Genomic DNA, 16,811 nt, shown 5'->3' on the forward strand with positions numbered 1-16,811 from the left:
AAGAAAACAGTTGACTCATTTATTTCCAGTCTCCTGAAATTACACCAGCTGGTTTGCTGCACTTTGATACCTGTAAAAACATCCTTTGGTGATGCAGCATCCTTTGGGAATCCCTTTAGCCCAGAAGGCCTCATCTGCAGGAGGTGGTGAACCTTGTGGACTATAAGAAAAAGTCCCTAAAAAAGCCACTTACTTGCCCCCCCCCAGCAAGGCCACCTCTAAGCTGTCCAAAACCCACTCTTTTTGATGTGGGCTCCTATCTGCCCGGCTCCTGCCCTAAAACAGCTCGTGGCCCTAAGGAGAGGGTAGAATTTTGCAAGCTTGGCCCCAAACCACGCTAGTTCTGGAGCAACTGTGCAGGGTTCATTCAGAACTCTTGTAGTGCCTGTGATGGACGCCTGTGCATCACAGCTGCCCTCTGCATTTTGTATTTTTTCCACTGCTCTTAGACCGCATGCTCAGGCTTCTCCTCCGTGCTCATGTAAGCAAGGGCCTCACCCTGCACGTGAAACTGAGCTACGTTTCTTGCACATCACGGGACTCCGTGAGCTGGGAGTATACAAAAAACCACCAAATAATATAGGATTTACGGCAAAAGCTCACAACACTGCAGTTACCTGCTTATTACTCTTCTTGCCTTCTCTCCTAAATGCTTCAGAATATTCCAAATTCGAGATATCCTACAGCAGCACATCCCTGTCCCTCCAGGCAGCTCTCCCCAGGAGCCTAGCACATCTGGGGCTGCAGCTCATGCAGATCATAGAATCACAGAATCCTTTAGGTTGGAAAAGACCTCTAAGACATCGAGTCCAACCGTTAACCTAACACTGCCAAGTCCACCACTAAACCATGACCCTAAGCTCATCTACGTGCCTTTTAAAAACCCCCAGGGACCAACACCCCCAGGTCCTTTTCCACCGAGCAGCTTTCCAGCCACTCTTCCCCAAGCCTGTAGCGTTGCCGGGGGTTGCTGTGACCCAAGTGCAGGACCTGGCACTGAGCCTTGTTGAACCTCATACAGTTGCCTTGGCCCATAGACCCAGCCTGTCCAGATCCCTCTGCAGAACCTTCCTACCCTCAAGCAGATCAACATTCCTGCACAACTTGGTGTCGTCTGCAAACTTACTGAGGGTGCACTTGATCCCCTCATCCAGATCATTGATAAAGATATTAAACAGAACTGGTCCCAATACTACCGAGCCCTAGGGAACACCACTTAGCCCTGGGGAACATCACTTGATGCTCAGTGACAGCTCTCCTTTCCTTTTCACAACTTGCACAAGTTTCAAAACTTTCGGGGACGTTTCGTACCAAACACAACCTCCCAGTTCAGACACTCCTCAATGCCCTTGTTGATCAGCTGCCAGCTGGGGATAGCGAGGACAGGGACGGGAGGAGTAGAAATCACATCTCCTCTTCCAGCATCGCACTCCTGGCTACCACCCACCGGCTGTGCTAAATCCTGGACTTTATAGGTGGTCGCAGGAGACACAAACCCGACAGTGCTCAGTGTTATGGGAAATGGGGACCAGGGATGGCTTGCCGATGGACTCGAGGCTTCTCTGGACCAAGACCTTTTTGGAAAGGATGGTCCCTGCACCAGCCAGGCTGCTGCATTCGAGGGGGGACGGCAAACTGACTGCAGGAGAGGCCCAAGTCTCCCCAGTCCGCATCAAGCCTAATTCACCCCAACAAAGTGAACCCTGGCAGACATTTCCACCCCCAGCGCTTTCCCAGGGAGAGCAATGAAATATCTTCATCACAAAGTGTCCTTCACACTGCCTCATTGCTTTCAGTCCATCTAAACCAGACGGAAGGGCTTAAAAAAAGGCTGGTTTTACTTTTAAAAGTGCCGATAAGATGTGGTGCATGGAAAAAAACGCTCTCCCAAACCCAGGTATGTTCATACCATGGACAGCTGGAGTTCATTCCCCTTAGTAATAAGTTACACCCCTCTGCTAGCAATTACAGCTTCAACCCTCTCAAGGGAAGAGCAGCATTTGGGAAATATTTAGGGCACGCGCATTTCCCCCATGAGGCCATTGATTTTGTGTGCCTGCTCTGAGATGCATCTCTGGGGTGTGACCCTTGCCCTGGGTGCAGGCAGCCCTCTGTGTCCGGGGCTGCTGTTAGCAAGGTAAAGGCAGCGAGAGCTTCTCCGCACCCGCAGAGGGGATCTGCCCAGCATAAGCAGACAGGAGAAAAATCTCCTTGGGCCTGGAGATTCCTGGATAGAGAAATCAGCTATCCATCACAGTGACAGCCCTTAGCAAGTGGGTCCCGCAGGGCTCGTACGCTCGCAAGCCTCCATCCCAGGGGCCACGACACAGGAGACAGCAGATGGTCTGAACTCATTTAAGCCTTTCCATCCTTTGATGTAACACTTAGCTACCAACACGATAAATAGGCAGCGAGACACCCATCTCGTTAAGCTAGAGGCACGCCCCTCGACAGGGAGAGACCATTTCCATCTCTCCCGTTCCCAAGGACTGCCTCTCTGCAGTTCTGAGGGCCTGGGGATTTTTTGGCCCAGCACAGCCCTCGCTGGTGGGTCAAAGTGAGGAGCAGAGGCACGCCGAAACCCGATGCACTCGCACCCCCTCATTTTGGCAGCTGCCCCCCAACCCCTGAGCTCGTCCCCTCCACCCCATCCACCTCCACAGAAAGAAAAACCCAGTTCCTTACCAAGCTTTGGCAGCTCTGCCGGCGGGTTTATCCTCGTCTCCGTCCTGCTTTCCTTGCTGGCAGCGGGTTTGTTAGAGCCTGCAGTTTTCCTTCCACCTTTACAGGCATAGGAATCCGCCATCTCTGAAAGAAGCAGGGGAGGCGTTAAAATTCACTCCTCGGAGCTGGGAGCAACACATGCTGAAAGCAAGGAGAGCTGCTGGGGAGGGAGGGAAATTACAAAACTATCATGCAGCTTAAAGGTTCCCACAAAGAGAAAAAACGGGACATGTTTCTGAGCATTTGTTCTACGATCGAGCAACGCCATAGACAGGGCTGAAAAGCTGCTTTCATTTTAGGCTGGTTTCCCCTCCACATGTAATGCAAAGACTTTATTAAAAATTATGGGCTGACTTTGCCCAGAGAAGTAGCGAATAAATGGCTTTTCCTCTTCGTTTATTTCTCTGCTTTCATTTAAGACACCAAAAGAAGAAAAAAAAGTGAGTTTTAATGAACAGATGTAGTGATAAATTTCCAATTTTCCTTATTAATGGGAAACTGTTATAAACTGAGAATTGTTAATGTTATCTGAATTTTCCCTATTAATAATTCAATTTGGCTCCTCTATAAATAATGAACATCAGGAATTATCACAGAAGGCCCAATCTCACTCCCAATGGAAGCAGGCAGCAGGACACCCCTCCACTTTGGTGGTGCCAGGATGAAGCCCACGGCATGGCTGGCTCTGCCCCTGGTTGGTTTCAAGTTCCTCCCTCCCCTCCCAACAGCACAAGCAAAGACACGTCTGAGGACCAGGGCTGCGTCAGGCACTGTCGCATATGGCCCCGGGGGAAAGGAATCCTCCAAGCCTCCAAGACGAGAGCATCAAGTCCTTGGGAGGCGATTCCCCAGACCATCACGGCTGCATCCGGCCTTGAGACCTTGGTCGGGACACGACGCTGATGCTCAGCCAGGCACTGGCGACGTGACTAAGGGAAGTGCCAACTGGTGCCTTCTTCACCTTTGCTCAACACTTGTCTCCCACACACAGAGGTTTTTTAAAACACAGATTTGACTCGTCACCCCCAGTTCCTCCCACGCGATCACATTTGCATTGCTTAACGGAGTTGAGGCCCTGAGCATCCAGACTCATCCTGCCTGTTTGGGCACCCCAGAGGGACGGCACGGGTCGGGGGAGCATCTCCCGTGTGCCCAGATTGCCAACCACGTCATCAGCATGGGGGACATCAAGGTCCAGCAGTCCTTTCCGAGGCGCCCCCGGGGACTTTCCGCATGGGAATGGGCACTGCGCATCATGTGCAGCCCAGATGCTCCAAGAACACCTGGCAAAAGCTTCCGGCATGTGTTCGGCTCATGACACATATGTGGTTGTTTGCAGTGACACAAAGGTTAATCAGATCAAGTGAGAAATTCCAGCCTTGGCAATAGGTTCTCTGGCATTGGTGCTGAACACAGGCATCATTTATCCAGCTAATTTGGGCTCTTTCGGTGGGAGACCTGGGTAGGAGCCGCAGCCTGACTGCCAGCGGCTCCTTCCCAGGGATGGCTGGTCTCCGGAGCAGGCACAGAGAGGGGTGCCTGCGGCTCCTTCCCAAATTGTGGCTCCACTCTCACCCATGTGGGCACTGCTACTGTCCCCGATCCTCCAGGGACGAACATGCCAGTCCCCTTCCCTCCTGTGCTGCCTCCTGGCACCTCTGCTCCTCTGAGCGATCCTCAGTCAAGTTGCTTGAAGAAAAAAAAAAAAAAACGGAAAAAAAAAAACCCAAAACCCAAACCAAAACAAAAAAACCCCTCACAAAAGAACAGTGAACCGAAAGCTGAAAACAAGATCTCTGCGTTTTACAGCAGGGTGAAAACCAAGGGGAAACCCACACAGCCAACGCGTTTATCCAGCCTGGGCTAGCGCCGAAAAACAACCGCGCCATGGCTTTGCCCCTTGGGCCACGCGCACATCCCAGCGGGAAAGGGGAGGCAGGGCCAGTGCCGTGGCCCCCCATGCCAAATGGCACCCACCGGCACCCCAAGCAGCGAGACACCCCAGTGCAGGCAGGCAGGGCTGCTGTCGGATGGGTGACAGACCACAAAACCTCCGTGTCTGCCTTGCTGGCCAGCTCGAGGATGACTCACGAAGGGCAGCACTCAGGGCAGACCTCGCCAACAGCCGGGTTGCCCGCCTCCTGCTTGCTGAGCGCCCCGCAGCAGCGCACACCAAACCGTGGGAGCCGGGGCTGGTGCTGAGCATCCCCTCCAAAAACACCGCCACATTCAAGGTGCCCAGGTCAGCCCTACTCCCGAACGTTTTTCATTCCCCTTAACACATCTGTCCCCCTCAAAGGGATCCTTTCTGGCCAGCTTAGGAGGTTTTGAACGTCTTTTGTTTTTCCACACCAAATACTTTTTTGAATTTTTTTTCCTTTTTTTTGGCTAAATGAAGAATAAAAATCCCATAAACCACTTAGTGAGAGCCAAACTTCGCTCCCTGGCCATCGATACAACCCCAGGGATCCCAGAGGAATTGCCCCGGAGACAGAGAGCAGAAATCAGCCCATTGTATTTTTTTTGTAATGTCCAAACTTCTCACTTGTTTTTGAGTAACACATGCTGAAACTGGGCAACAGCCCGCGCCCTTCCAGCTTTATGTTTTTGGTGAAAACCCTTTTGCAACGGGCAATGGGAGAAGATATTGGCAGGTCCTGCCTGTGAGCAGGGCTAGGATGCGGCACGGGAAGGTTGGGGCTGGCAGCATCTTTGCCAATGAAGCCTCCAGTTCTTTTTAGGTAACTTTTTAGAAGTTCGTGGCAGCATTTTTGAAGTGTCCCACTCCAGCTTCAGAAAAAAAAGCCCTTGTCAACGCAGGACACAGCACGGGATGAGCAGAGGCTGAGCCGGCAGTGCTGGAGCTGGGGCAAGGAGGCCCCGTGGCTGTGGGAAGGGGGGAGCGAAGCCTGGAGACCCACCATGCGTTCCCAAGCCACTGGCAGCCCTGCCCGGCTGGCACGGCTACACGCTCCTCTGCCGCATTTGACAAGGGATGGCAACGTCCCAGCCACTCGCCACCCCGACAGGCTCCTTCCCTCCGTGACAGACCCCTCCTGCGGAGCGGTCAGGCTCTGCAGGCTGGGCACAGCCCTGGAATTGGGCACAGACTGGAAAAGGGGAAATAATTCCAAGTACAAACGCCCATTTGTGACCTTGGATCGGGTCTGCGGGAGCACGCATGCAGCCAGGGATGGCTGTGACCCTCTTGGTGCCCAGACATACTCATGGCTAAACAGGGAAAGTCGCCCGTGAGTCCTGGCCACTTCTCCTGCCGGGACTCCCACCCCGGTCCCATTGCTACAGATGCACTGTGCCGTGTGCCAACCATTGATCCGCTCCACTTATCGTTAATAATTTACCAACGGCTCCAGATGTAGGCAATGCCAAAAAGACAAGCGAGCTCCCTGCCCCTGCCCATGGTGCCCTGGCAGAAGCGGCATGCCTGGTAGGACACAGGCTGAGATGCGACGAGGCCGGTGCAGACGATGGACGCCAAAGGCTGCTGCCATCTCTGCCGCCATCGGAGGAGCCGTGCTCCCTCCCATTGAACTCCAGGAAGAACCGGAGTCGTGGCCACGTGCTGCAAGAAACTTCCCGGGAATAAAGACTAGGAAGTGGCGGGAGAGGTTTCCTTGGGAGGGAGCGGAATCACCCTCGACAGAGATTTCCCAAGAGGGAACCACGTGGCAGGGGAAGCCCTGCCTGTGCCCGGGCAGCTCCGGAGGCATGTGGTGCAGCCCCTCGCCATCGCCCGTGCCAAGTGAAGCCAACGGCTGGTGGCTGCCCTGGCACGGCTCTCCTGGAGGGAACAACTCACCCTGCGGCACGAGGCCGCCGTGCTCCCGCCAAGCGGCTCACTCTGGCTTTTTGATGGTGTAAAGTTTCTGTTTGAAGCACGTTAGTGAGTCCCTCCCCCTCGCCCGTCCCCAGGCGCAAAAGTGAAGGGAAAAAGCACAGCACACGCCTGGCAGACAATGAGATCTCGCCCTGCCGAGGTGGGGACACGCCAGGGCGTCCCGCTGTCCCGGGCATCCCCGGGGGCAAGCGGACACCTCTGCCCTGCCTGGTCCCGCTGTCACCTCCCCGGGCCTGGCCGTGCCACCCCCCCTGTCCCCGTCCCCTCATCCACCCCACCTCGCTGTCACCCCTGCTGCCACCCGCCCGTCACCGTGCGGGCAGGGCCGCCCCGGGCCTGTCACCTCCCGGGGCCTGAGCGGGGGCCGCTTCGCCGCCTGTCAGCCGGCCGGGCCGCCCCGCGGCCTGTCGCCTCTCCGGGCCCGGCCGCCCCATCCCCGGGAGACGGCCGGGGCCCAGCGAAGGCCGGCGGGGAGGGCCCGGCCCGGCCGCGCCGCCGGGAGGGGAAAAGCGAGCGGCAAAATGGCGACGCGGCGGCGGGCGGAGCGGAGCGGGGCGCGGGGGGTTCCCCGCCGCGACGGGCCGGGGGGTGCCGGCGGGGCCGGGCCGCAGCTCGGTGCTTACCTCGGCGGCGGCGGGCCGCGGTGCGGGGCGCGCAGGGCCGGGCGCCCCCCGGCCGGCGAGGCGGTGCCGCCCGCCGCCCCCGGCTGCGGGCCGCCGTGCGGGGCTCCCCGGCGCGCCCACACCCGCGGCGGCGCCGCGCTCCGCTGCCGCGCTCCCGCCCGCCCGTCGCCGCCGCCGCGGCTCATGCGCGCTCCCCGGCCCGCCCCGCCCGGCCCGGCCCGGCCCGCCCCGCGCTCCGCCACCGCCGCCGGCCCGCGCCGGCCCCGCGCCGCGCGGATCTCGCGTGGCTCCGCCGACGGGGCCGGGGCCGGGCGGGAGCGCGGGGGGCACCGCCCCGGGAGGGCGGGACCGGGCAGCGCCCCCCGGCCTGGCCCGGCTTGACCCGGCCCGGGCAGGTGCGGGCAGGGCTGCCTGGCCCTCGGTGCGGGCAGGGCAGGGCAGGGCAGGGCAGGGCAGGGCAGCCGTCCCGTCTGCTCCCCCCCACCCCGCCAGGGGGCAGGCAGGGCTGCTCTGCCTGTGCTGGGTGCGGGCAGCGTGTCCTGCCTGTGCTCCTGCCCTGCAGTGTGCCCTGCCCGTCATCCTCCCTCCAGGGTGCAGGCAGAGTGCGCTGCCTGTCGTCCTCTCCTCCAGGGTGTTCTGCCTGTTGTCCTGCCCTGCAGGGTGCCCTCCCCATCATCCTGCCCATCAGGGTGCAGGCAGGGCGTCCTGCCTGTCATCCTCCCCACTAGGGTGTCCTGCCCACAGACCTGCCCCGCAGGGTGCAGGCAGGGTGTCCTGCCCATCCATGCCCCCTCTAAGCCCCGAGGTGCAGGCAGCTGGAAGGCACCTCTGGGTCCCCTTGCAAAAGCACCTCTGCTCCCAGAGAGGAGGCTGGGTGCGAGGCCAGTGTGGTGCCCACGGGATGGTCTGCTTTTCCCAGCTCCCGGGGTTGGGGTGTCACCCCTGCAGAGCCAGTGGCACCCAGGAAGGTTCTGCAGGGCAGAGCCAGCCCTGGTTACTGTCACCGTGAGCGCACAGCTGCGCCAGGATCCAGCACCACCATCCAAGTGGCCGCAGCAGCCCAGAAATTGGGGAAAACCAGACAAATTTTGCCATGTGAGAGCAAAACCCAGAACGACTGTTGCTGTCAGGGCTGCCCTGCAACACCATGGCCAGTGCACGGCTCACCCGGTGCTGCTGGGGATTGGGAGGCCCGATGGCACAGCCACACAAAATTGAAGCAAAAAGAAACCCAACCCAAGTTGGGAGTTTCCCCGCGGTTCCCCTCTTTGTCTCCATTCCTGGGAAAAAGCTTAATTAATGTCTGCGGAGAGCAGGGAAAGCTTTGTGTAATTGCTAGGTATTATTATCGGTGGAGCGGAGGGTGATCAGCGGGGTGGGAGGGACAGGCACAGCCCACCTTCTTTGTATAAAATGAGGCATATCCGAGGCAGCTTTGCTTCCCAGCCAACGAGCTGCCTGCCGGGAGAGCTGTTAACCTGCAGCAGGCAGGAAGGCAGCTGCCTCTTAGGCCTGTCAGGCAGCTTCATGTGCCCGCTGGGACAAGGCAGCATCTTCAGCACCTTCAAAGTCTCCTCCTCGCTATAAGGCTGCAAATGGTGCCCAGTCACCTTCGCTCGTCACTGCAGCATCCTGATGGCCACCCTGGGCATGTGTGCCTGTGGGGAACACGCACGTCTATGTGTGTGTGTGTGCAGAAGTGCCACAACATTCATTTTCTGCATCTGCAAAGCACAATTTTGCATCTCGAGGAGCGAGTGAGGATGAGAGGGAGATGCCAGGGAGCCTGGCCACCAGGGGATTATACAGAGGCTTGGAGAGTGGCTGGCCATGGGCTGATTGAGGTACAGAAATGCTGAAATAATGCAATATAAAGGCAACCACGGTTGCTATTTTCAGGCCCTGCTGAGGGGAGGTGAAGGGGCCAAGGAATGGACTTGAGAAGAACAGCAAATGTAGAGCAGATGCTGAGGAGCGCTTTGGTTCACACACAGAGTTGTACTGGTGTGGAAGAGCTGTGCTGGGAAGGGCAGGAGGAAGCAGAAGGAGGAGGAAGAGGCAGAATAGTGGCCGGGACAGTGGTGCTGCCTTTCTCCACATGCTCACAGGAAACCATCACGTCTCCTCTTGCATCATAGCTTCGTCACAGAGGTGGGTCGTGGACGAGAGCTCATCCTCACAGACCGGCAGGACGCCATGGGGGGGCAGGACCGCATGTGCGGAGCAGTGATTCCCGGGTGCTCTGGCCCCTGGGTCAGCATTCCCACTGTTCCCGCTGTGCAGGACAGGAGGAGGCAGAGGAGAGGCAGCCCGGCACACACCGCAGCTGTAAATGCCCGAGAAAATGCTTGGCAGGGGGGTGTGTGTGAAGCAGTCCAAGCCGTTGAGCATGTAAATTAAATTGATACAGACCCCAGGAAGAGGAGAGAGGGGAAAGCAATTACATAGACAGGATCAGATAAATCTTGGTGTGCAGACCGTCTTGCCAGGCATCCCACAGAGGATGTTACGTTCTGTGCAGCTGCTCCTTCGCAATCGCCTCTGCCCCGTTCCTGCATCAGGCTGAGCAGAGGGCATGGGGTGCAGGCAGTGGTGCAGGCAGGGCAGGAGGCCCTGCCTTCTCAAGAGAGCAGGGAAAATTCAAGTGTATTCTAGGCAGCCTTTGCCAGGGCTGGCAACCCCAGCTTCATCCCCCTGTGATGGGCAGGGGTGAAACGGGGTGACCCAGCGGGGTGTCACCTGGGACAAGCACATGTGCACCTTCCCTCTTCAGCAAGGACAACCGAGTGTCACCTAGGGGCCAGATCCCTGCGGCTCCACTGCCCCCAGGGAGCAGGGAGGCACAGACCCAGACCAGGCTCCACATCCCCCGGGGACCCTGACCCTCTTGAAGCACCCATCGCTGCCATCAGAGCAGTCCCCGGCCAGGTGCGCAGCGAGGTGCTGTCATCCTATGTGCGCTCCTGACATTGCTTCTCCGGCCTCTCGTGCTGGTGCTGAGCAGAAGGTCTCCCCAGAGCTGCCCTGGGTCTCCCCAGAGCTGCCCCTGTGTCTGCCGGGATGCAGCCAGCGTGGTGACCCCCACCCATGAGCCAGCATTGGTCTCGGGTGCCCCCAGCGAGGGTTGACTCTGGCTTGTAAAGACACCTGGGCAAGAGTTAAAAAACACCACCAATGAGCAAAAAATGTTCTTACAGGAAAGGCAAGAAATAATCTGATTTTATGGCTGCAGATCCTCCTGGGGTGTTGGGATCTGAAGCTGGGACCATGCCCCTTGCCCAGATCGGGGCTGGCTGATCGGGCACTTACACGGTGAGTGACTTTGAAACACGTGTTAACCTGACTGGCTGCAGCAGCGCCTTTCAGACCCTTAACTCTGTTAGAATAAAATGGATGCTGGGCTTGCAGATCCTCTTCCACACACTGCTGGCTCTGGAGACATCCCAAAAACTCCCGCTATCTGCTGTACACATGGGGCTGTGCAGAGCCAGCACCGGCATCTCTGCTGGGGGGGCAATGGGATGCTCATTGCATGGGACTGGGAGGGACTGGGAGCCCAGACTTCAGCCCATGTCTGCTAAGCCTTATGCACCAGGTGCAGAGACAGGCTAGGGAAAGGGCACGAACACGATACCCAGATCCAGGGTGAGGGACCCGTCACTTCCAGGTCTCCAAGGGCTTTTCTCTGGATCGCAGCTGGGTCCGGAGCCTGCAAACCTGCTCTGTGGCTGCTCCATCCCCTGTTATCCTCAGAGTGGAGGGGACAAAGCCCCTTGGACCAGCTCAGTGCTCCCGCATCTGCAGGACAGGCTGTGCAGTGGCTGTTTTGGCTGAAGCAGAGCGATCCCAGAACAAAGAGAGAATCGCTGCTGGTTTGTGAAGCAGCATCCGGGCCAGCCCCAGCCCTCCTCCCCGGCACGCTGGCTCCGCAGCCCAGGCCTCTGATTGGAAACCGGAGCCCGCGATGACTGTGTGAGCCATGAATTATGCTGATGGCTTTTTTTATTATTTTTTTTTTCCCCCTCCTTGTGCTCAAATGCACTCAGCAAATATAAGCAAAAGGAAAAAAAAAAAAAGAGCAAGAGAAAATTCTAACAGATTTAATTTTAGATATGGCGAGAAAGCAAAATGGCTGCAGTGCAAAGAGGGAATGTTAACGGAGGAAACGCTTCTTCCTGCAGAGAGAAACGAAGCTTCCAGCAGCCCTGAGGCTGCTATTTATTATTTACAGGGTCGTATCGGCGTGGCGGACATCTCCTGCAGGGACCCAGCCCCAAGCTGGGGGGTCAGGTCCCCGGGGCACCCTCAGCCCCATGGAGGGCAGCAGGGAGATGCAGGGGCACGGGACAGGACTTGGGGACTGCAGGCTTGGTGATGAAGCTGCATGGCTGCAAAATCCCCAAATCCCCCTGGTTGTGAAGAAATGCATCCTCTGATGGGAAGCAAAGTGACTCATTTCAGTTTGGAGGTCTGAAGGTTTTTACTGGAGCCCCCCATAGTGGCCTGTGCAAACACACAGCCTGGAAATGTTGTGTCAAAACCAAGCCTGAAACTTTCCCTTCCAAAACAGGCCCAAGTGAAATGCTGCAAATATTTCAACGCGTTTCTGCAGGGCTTGTTTTTGCAGCAAAGCTATTCGTGCATCCAGGCTGGGGAACAGCACTGGTCAACCCAAATGATACTAATTTTGGGACAAATTATTCATCTCAGCCCCGCTGCCTGCCCCGGGCTGACCTTCAAGTGGTCGCTGCTGCCCCATGATGCTGCCTGGCTCCGGCTGCTCGCTGCCTGCGCTGTCTGCCCTCCCTTGGGTCATGGCTTGGAAGTTCCCAGCCTGCAAATCCCATCTCCTCCTTCCTCCAGCCCTGCCAGACCCCCGGCCCTGCACCGGGCTGTCCCGTGTCCTGCCAAGCCCGGCATGAACGGCCAGAGACCTGCTCCAACCCTGCCTGGGTGCTGCCGGTGCTGGGTGTTGCTGGAAGCGTGGCACTGCCCCGGTGAAAGCGGCAGCTCTGCAGCCGTACCTGCACCCACCCCTCTCCATCTTTCCCGGCTCCGCATTGCGCCTGCTGGACCTGGGAGCATTTCTGGCTCTGGGGAGGCAGGGCTCCCGGCAGGCATCCAGGAGCTGAGAATGAGGACCCAAAAATGAAGGAAGTAATATAGGGGAAAAAAATGGAATGAAGTAATTATCCCTGCTCCGATACTTTCTAATTAAGGGAACTGTCACCCTTATTAAGAGGCCATTAATTCATTGTCATAAGTCACCACCAGAGTGTAAGTACCAAAAATGTGCCTGGGCCATCGGGAGTGGAGCAGCATCCCCTCCTCCCTGTGCCGCAGACTCCAGCACCGCACGAGAGCCGTTCCTCGAGGCCATGGTGTCGCTCACAGCTTTCTGCAAGCTGTGTCCTGCTCCCTGCGCCATGGCTGGTGCTTTAGGAAGCCATAAGCTCTGCCACGGTGCTCAGCCTGTCCTAGGCAGGGATGAGCCCAGCCATTTCCATCTGCATCCCCGTGCCTACGCACTCCACCTTGCGCGGTCCAAATGCATTTGTGGTGCAAAGGATGGAGTGATTTCTCGGCAGAGATCAGCTCTCGGCCGCTCTGGGGGAACCATGCCCCCAAGTTGCCAAAACATCCCTTGTCCTGTGGTTAAGGCCAGTGTTTTCCCCAGCATCACCTCCCACTAATAGCCAGCTCCGTCTCCGGCAGCCTCTCATTATGCATTCTGCATGGAGGGCCCCACATCAGCTTAATTAACAAGGTAAGAAAGACAGGACCTTTGAGGAAGTCTTAATTATATTATCCATCTCACCCTGAGTGGCACCTGATCCATCCCAACACTGTTCTCAAGTTCATTAGCAATGAATCAAGATTGATTAGTCCTGGACGTGCAGCGAGGACACACTAGGGCAGAAGGCTTCTGCCGAGATCACCATGAGACCCTGCGTGTCCCCAAGCCCCATCCTGTCCTCTGGCACCAGGCAGCCAGGATGAGGACCGGGACTCTGGGCTAGGGCATCCAGAGGTTTGCCAGTGCTGGGATGCAGCTGCCGGAGCATCCCAGGAGCAGCCGTTTCGCTGTGCCCCCACAACGTACCAGCATCTCCCCCCAGCTCATCCCTCCCTGAGATGCTCTGATTTATACCAGCATCTGTGCAGCCCTATCAGGCTGCTGTGCTCCCCCCTCACCTGCATCCTGCTCTCCTTCTCTAGGGCTCGTGTGGCCCCGACACATGGCACGTACCACCAGTGACTGGCATTCCTCCTTTTTTCCTCCCTGCCATCCTGCTGCGATGCATTCAGGTGCCCACAGGTTTCCAGTGCAAGAAACTTCACAAGGAGCTGCCTGAGAGCACCAGAAAGGCAGTGATTTGGGGTGGTTTGTAATCCCTCCTGGACACCTGATGGGAGGACAGACTCCTAATTAGATCAAGCGTGTAATCTACTGGGGACTGGTGTTCAGATTCAAACTGGCCTTGGTTCAGCAGAGCCCGTAGCAGGAGCTGCCATCCCTCTCTGCTCAGCAAATCGTGTCCTCGAACCCTGTGCAGTGAGGGAAATCACAGGCTGTGTTCAGAGCCAAGCATGAATTTCAATGTTGGGGGAATGGGGATCGTTTCCTGAATCAGAGATGCAATCAGCAGTGTTTCAGTGCTGGAGGTATCTGTACCATCAAGCTGGGCTCAGTAATTACTTGGACAAATTAGGCATGCATTTACTATGTGCAACTGCGTTGGCTTTTTTTTTTTTTTCTGCTTGAAAACCTTGCTAGAATCTGCAAACTGCTTCTACCACTGGGAAGTGATTGCTGGGTTTTTTCTTTATAAGAAAAGAAGATGCTGGCCAGTATTTCTGATGCCAGCAGTGCATTGTCCTGCTTATTGCAAAATATCACCACGAGCAGAAAAAGTTAATCAGAAGTGGCAAAGTTACGTGCTCTCCAATAGCTGCTGTTGCCTGCCCCTTCGCCCCAGTGCCGCTGCCCGCATCCTCCTGCCTGCTGCACGGGGTCAATTTATGCTTACTGGTGTTTTCTGTTTACTTTAATTGTTGCCTGATTTTAACATTGCATGAATCTGCACCCAATTCATCTGTGTTTCATTGTCTGGTGCTGTTTGTTTTAGGGCAATACCAGCAATACCATTGGCAGGTAAGTGCTAGACAAATACAAGGTCTTTCTCTTGCTCGGCGAAACCTGAGTGACCGAGCTGTCCCTCGGTGCGAGCACCCCTCTCCCTCCAGCGCCCATGGGTCCCGGTGCAGCACCCGCCAGCCCAGGTGCTCGCACAGGAGCCCATGGGGAGGACGGTGCTTCCCCGGTGCCACCGCGCAGACGGATTTTGCCACGAGCCCAGAGCCACCGAAGGTAAATCTGTACTCAGGGCTGCTCTGGATGCGTCTCTGCTGCCCTGGGCAGAGTCCGGCCCTGGGTGCCCCTCACATGAGCCCAGGGCATTAGACAGCACCAGACACTGGTTCAGAGCTGGAGCAGTGGTCCAGAGCCAGCCTGGAAGGATGCTCCACTCTCACCATCACCATCCTCGCCGGGACGAAGACGCAGCTGGCACGTACCCTGCTAGGGCAGGGGGCCGGGGCGTTGCCATCCTCCTGCCTGCTCCATGAACATCATTTCACCCGGCTCCTCCAGCCCCGTCCTGCCAGGTCTCGGCAAGCCCAGGTGGGTCTCAGAGGGACATGCCAACAGGGACGTGCTTCGGGCTCTGGCCGAGCATGCCGGTGGCATTTCTGCTTTCTTCTGTCCTCCTTTCTCCTGTGTGGGTGAGGAGCCGGAGGGAGCCGGAGCACAGCCTGGCACCGGTGGACACGGCACACAGCGGGGTCCCATGGCCACACGCCCCCTCGGAAGCACAGCGAGGGGCAAAGGGGTTTTGGGACAGGACCTGTGGGGACACCCTGCCTTTGCAGGGGATCAGGGGCAGCCCTAGCACCGCTCCCTGCACCCCAGCTGCATTTTAAGCAAAACCGCCACCAACTTGCTGTGTGAGCGCAGCCCGGAGCTGGAGCCTGGAGAAGCCATTTCTCCCGCGTGCAGCTCTGAAGAAAAGCTCAGCATCTCCCTCTAACGATGTTCCTCACCCACAGACAGACACCCAGCAGCTGCTGTCTGCTCTTGGGGATGCTGCCTGCTCCCTGGCACCCCGCAGCCCCCTGTGTCCCCGTCCCCCCCCCGCTATCCCCCCGGCACCCACTGTCCAGGCAGAAACTAAACCCATGGTGGGGGAATCAACCCGGCTCTTGGTCTCAGGTTGTCTCGTTTGGGTTTTATTTCGCTCTGATCTGTCCAGGATTGAAGGTTTAATAGTTTCCTATGCAGCTGCATCAAGAGGGGATAGGGCCGCATCCTGCGCAGGGCTCTGCTCTCTGTGTAAGGGGGTAACAAGGAGCAAACATGGATCCTGCACCAGCCAGGATGGGTGCGTGGCTCCATCGCAGCTGTTGGTGCAGAGCCCACGGCTGAGAGCGCTGCTGCTGCAGAGGAGATGTTTTTGTCATGGTTGTTTTCTTTCCTTTTCTTAAAATTCAACAAATTCCCCCAGCTTTGTTGCTTGTGACGTTCTAACAAGGTGAGAAGAGCCAATTTTGCTGCATTTTTTAAAAGGTCAGTATGGGCAGAGGAGGAAATTCTGATTTCTGTGTCCTTGGGGGGGACCAGTGACTATGCGCAGCGAAGCCCAGAATCTGGTTCCCCGTGGATGGAGCCCAGGGGTCGCAGCCCCCCGCACCCCTGCCCCAGCAAAGCTCAGACTGGACCTACCCGCTGCAGGGTCTGGCCGAGCTGACCCACACGCAGAGAGGGGAGAGAGCGGCCGCGGCGGTCTGGGTCGCTCCGTTGCAGACACCAACCAGGCGATGCCTTTCTCTGAGTTGGAGGAAATTTGGATTTGGGAAATTTGGAGGCTTTGCCTTCAGCCCAGCACCAAACCTCTGCTCTGAGGATGACAGATGTGAGTTATAAACTCCTTCGGCAATGCGGATATCGTGGAAATCACCCTTGTGCCGGAGAGAGAATTCCCCTGCTTGGATCCGAGTACCATTTGGTGAATCCATTATCCAAACCAAAACAGTTTGAGAATGAGATTTTGTTTCTGAGATCTTTCGACCACCCGGGTCTTGTACAAACCACACCTGGGGACCCAGCATGGCCACCACAGCCAGAGCCCGAGGATGCTCTGTGCATCCCGCGTCCCTTCCGGGCCCTGCCACGTCCTTCCCTGAGCCCCGAGCCAGGCACTGGCTTGAAACCCCCATCCAGCCTCAGCTGGTGCTCGGGGGTCTGAGCCCTGGGGGGTTCCTGCCTTCCAAATCCTGGAGGCAAATCCCTGGGGTGTTGCATCTCCTCCTGCCCCACCAACAGCTTGAAACCACCTGGAGGGTTCTAGGGACAGCTTTTTTGGGGGATTCCGGGGGGGAGACAAAAAACCTTTGGGTGCAATCATAATTTTTGCTAGCTGTGGGCAAACAACTTGTTTTCAGCTCTTTGATCCCACTCCCATGGAAATCTTCCAGCTCCTTCGCTGGTGAGCAGCATCACCACGATGGGACAGGGATGGAACAGGGATGGGACAGGGATGACACCA

The 16,811-nt window shown here is 57.2% G+C and overlaps 1 protein-coding gene across 9 annotated transcripts in view; it reads right to left on the reverse strand.

The window, feature by feature from the left end:
• Positions 1–7,383, reverse strand: part of ZNF512B (zinc finger protein 512B) — a 30,716-nt gene extending 23,333 nt beyond the window's left edge. For 8 of the 9 annotated variants that reach the window (XM_075769067.1, XM_075769062.1, XM_075769064.1 and 5 more), the window contains exons 1-2: positions 7,207–7,343; positions 2,686–2,808 (exon numbers count right to left, since the gene is read on the reverse strand). In XM_075769067.1, the coding sequence (XP_075625182.1) occupies positions 2,686–2,806 (121 nt within the window). In that variant the 5' untranslated portion in view covers positions 2,807–2,808; positions 7,207–7,343. Of the gene's footprint in view, positions 1–2,685; positions 2,809–7,206 lie in introns of all 9 variants that reach the window. The other variant, XM_075769068.1, reaches the window with a different exon arrangement.
• Between the last annotated feature and the right edge of the window lie 9,428 nt (positions 7,384–16,811).

Source organism: Balearica regulorum, chromosome 16, assembly GCF_011004875.1.
Source record: "Balearica regulorum gibbericeps isolate bBalReg1 chromosome 16, bBalReg1.pri, whole genome shotgun sequence".
In the NCBI taxonomy this organism is placed as follows: domain Eukaryota; kingdom Metazoa; phylum Chordata; class Aves; order Gruiformes; family Gruidae; genus Balearica; species Balearica regulorum.